General features: G+C 51.6%; 1 protein-coding gene across 1 annotated transcript in view; it reads left to right on the plus strand.

The window, feature by feature from the left end:
* The first annotated feature begins 6 nt into the window (after positions 1 to 6).
* The window catches only part of LOC100964630, a 7258-nt gene continuing 4403 nt past the window's right edge, over positions 7 to 2861 (plus strand). Inside the window, exons 1-2 of the mRNA XM_012812018.2 lie at positions 7 to 19; positions 1174 to 1253. Of these exons, the coding sequence (XP_012667472.1) occupies positions 1175 to 1253 (79 nt within the window). The 5' untranslated portion in view covers positions 7 to 19; position 1174. The remainder of the gene's footprint in view (positions 20 to 1173; positions 1254 to 2861) is intronic.

The following is a 2861-nucleotide window of genomic DNA, read 5'->3' on the forward strand; positions in this document are numbered from 1 at the left end:
GCAGCGGCGGCGGCGGCAGGTAAGGCTGGGGGCGGCCGGTGCCACGCTGTGAGGCCCGGCCGGGTCGGGGGGCCGGGCGCCATGGGCAGGGCCTGCACGCTAGCGGCGCGGCGCATGCAGGGAGCGACGGTGGGCCTCGGAGCCCGGTGACATTGAGGCTGGCTGGCGGGGGCTGCGGGCTCGGGGGTCCGCTTCACCGCCGCCTGCGTGTTGCTTGGGGGCGCTGCCTCCGGGTTCGCCTTCCCCGCCGCCGCTGCCGGCGAGTGTCAGGCTCTGACCTTGGCGCGCCCGCTGGCCCGGAGCGCTGGCCGCGGTGGACGCGGGCCCGGAGTCGGCGTGTGCAACCTCGGCCCTCAACGCCTTCAAACGGTCTCTGCGCGGCCGCCCCAGGCTTAACGGGCCCCTCGGGGGAGATGCTCGGCTTCCCAGCCTGGAAGGCGCCGGTTGTCCGCGCATGCAGGGGCCCTGGTTTGAGAAAAGAAGCGCGACGGGAGTGTTCAGCACTGACGTCATGTTTATCTGCCCCAAGGCGGGGTATTTTCCTAAAGGGTTTGGAATCCTCCTACAGCCCCCTGAAGGGTCGATTTAAAAGGAGGCGTGTAAGTAGGTGGGCCCGAATCGGAGAGGGCAGGTGAGAAGAGGGTCAGCTGGATTGTCGTTTGTCCGCAGGGATGGGAAGTGGCCTGGGCTGTATTTGCAACCTTCTCAAAGTGCCTCCTCCAGGCTGTGTACACACAGTATTAGCTTATAAACGAGCGCTCTGTTGAATGTCATGCGTGGCACCGGACTGTGAGGTGCCACAGGTAGAGGTGTTACATCCTCTACCCACAGAGAATGGGGCCTACCTTGGCAGCATAGTGCTCTAATGATTTCTCGTGCTTTGAGCCGGCTTGTTTAATTTTTTTGGTCCTTCCTTGAAAAAGCCGGTTTTCTCTGAATTGCCAGAAGTGTACATGGCACTTTGCTTATAATGAAGCTTCATAAAAACATGCTGACTGTTAAGGAAAACCTCAATCTCAAGGCTGTTTTGTGAATTCAGTCAGTAATAAAGAATGGATCATTTGTGTGGAGGAGAAGCAAACAAAAGAATCAGATTTACTTCCAAAACGCGCTGGGGGCAAAGAGAAAGCGTATTCACCCTCATTCATAACAAAGGTGCACCTTATCTTTCAGAATGTTGGCTACCAGAGTGTTTAGCCTGGTTGGCAGGCGGGCGCTTTCCACCTCAGTTTGCGTGCGAGCTCATGCACATGGTAAGTGTGACTTTTCTTGCTACCAAACAGGCTGAGCTAATAGCATTCACTCCTCTGTGTGTAAGGCTCTGTACTAGGGTTTCAAACAAAGATGACCAGGATCTTGATCCTGTCGAAAGACTTTAGGGGAGTTGGAAATATTTCAACGGGACTTCTATATTGTTTGTGAATCAAATTGAATACTAGTCTGGGTCTTTGCTTAGACTGCATTTCTACCTCTTTTCCTTCTCTTTCTTCCCATATTTTTCAGGCTCAAGTTCAATTCCACCCCTTTCAAGAAATCATCTTCACCATACCTGACCTTAATGACCCCTCCTCCAAATTCCCCACCAGTTAACTTTACTTCCATTTCCATTTTAGAGGCAATGGAGTGAGAGAGCTTGGGCTGGAGCCTGAGCTGGATTTAAATCTCATTTCTAGCACACACTAACGACTTACATTTAGGAGTTTATTTCCTCACCTGCAATATGTGTAAAGAGCTTCATTCTATGTCTGGTACACAGACACTATTGTGTCGTCTTGGCACCAGACACTGTTAGGCACCAAGAATAAAAAGAATATATTTACAGTCTAGAGAGGGACAGATAATGAAGATGGCATTTTGGTAAGAGGTGGCCCTAGAATAAGAAGCATTTAGCTTACCCTGGGGCTCAGAGAAGACTTCTGGAGGAAACCCTCTTTCGTCCTTGAGTAGAGTTGGTCTCGCCTGCCTTTCTGATCTCATTACTCAATACCCTACTCAAAAGCCAAAAACTGCCACCCAAACCACCCTTCCCTGCCTGTCCAGTGTCCCAGACCCCAGGTCTTACTCTGTTCCCGACTAGAGGCCCCAAGGTGTAGATGTCGTTGTTTTAGTGGGGAAGATGGCTGCTTCCTTTCTATTGACTCACCCTCGGTGCAAGTGTGGTTTCAGCATGGCTTTTACTGACCACTGGTTCTCAAGAACCTTCTTCTTGGTTTTTCTTGCGGCGCTGACCGCTGTGTGGATGCTTGTCTATTTGAGTATCGTCTGCGTCGAGCATCTGCGCCTTTGAGGCCGGGACCTCGCCTGTCTCGTTGCTGCGTCTCCAGCACAGAGTGGGCAGGTGGAGACAAACTGTGTCCCTTAGATAAGTCTTACCTTTAATTTTTAACTTGTAATTATACAAGTCATACATGAATAATGCACGAACCTGTTTGCAGCATAAAGTATTAAAGCAGAGTGGAATACCATTGGTACCCACCAGTGTCAGTGGGATATTTTTGTGGCAATGCTTCTGAGTGATGGGGAGCTCAAGTTTACCAGATGTCCCCAGCAGAAATCGGTCTGTGTTGATGACAGAAGTGATAAGGCCGGGTGTGGTGGCTCATGCCTGTAATCCTATCACTCTGGGAGGCTGAGGTGGCTAGATTGCCTGAGCTCGTGAGTTTGAGACCAGCCTGAGCCAGAGCAAGACCTTATCTCTTAAGAAAAAAAAAAAAAATTACCTGGGCCTTGTGTCGGGTGTGTGTAGTCCCAACTATGTGGGAGGCTGAGGTGAGAGAATCGCTTAAGCCCAGGAGTTGGAGGTTGCTGTGAGCTGTGATGCCACAGCACTCTACCCGGGGTGACAAAGTGAGACTCTGTCT

This window comes from Otolemur garnettii, unplaced genomic scaffold, assembly GCF_000181295.1.
Source record: "Otolemur garnettii isolate 467f Iridium unplaced genomic scaffold, OtoGar3 scaffold00185, whole genome shotgun sequence".
In the NCBI taxonomy this organism is placed as follows: Eukaryota; Metazoa; Chordata; class Mammalia; order Primates; family Galagidae; genus Otolemur; species Otolemur garnettii.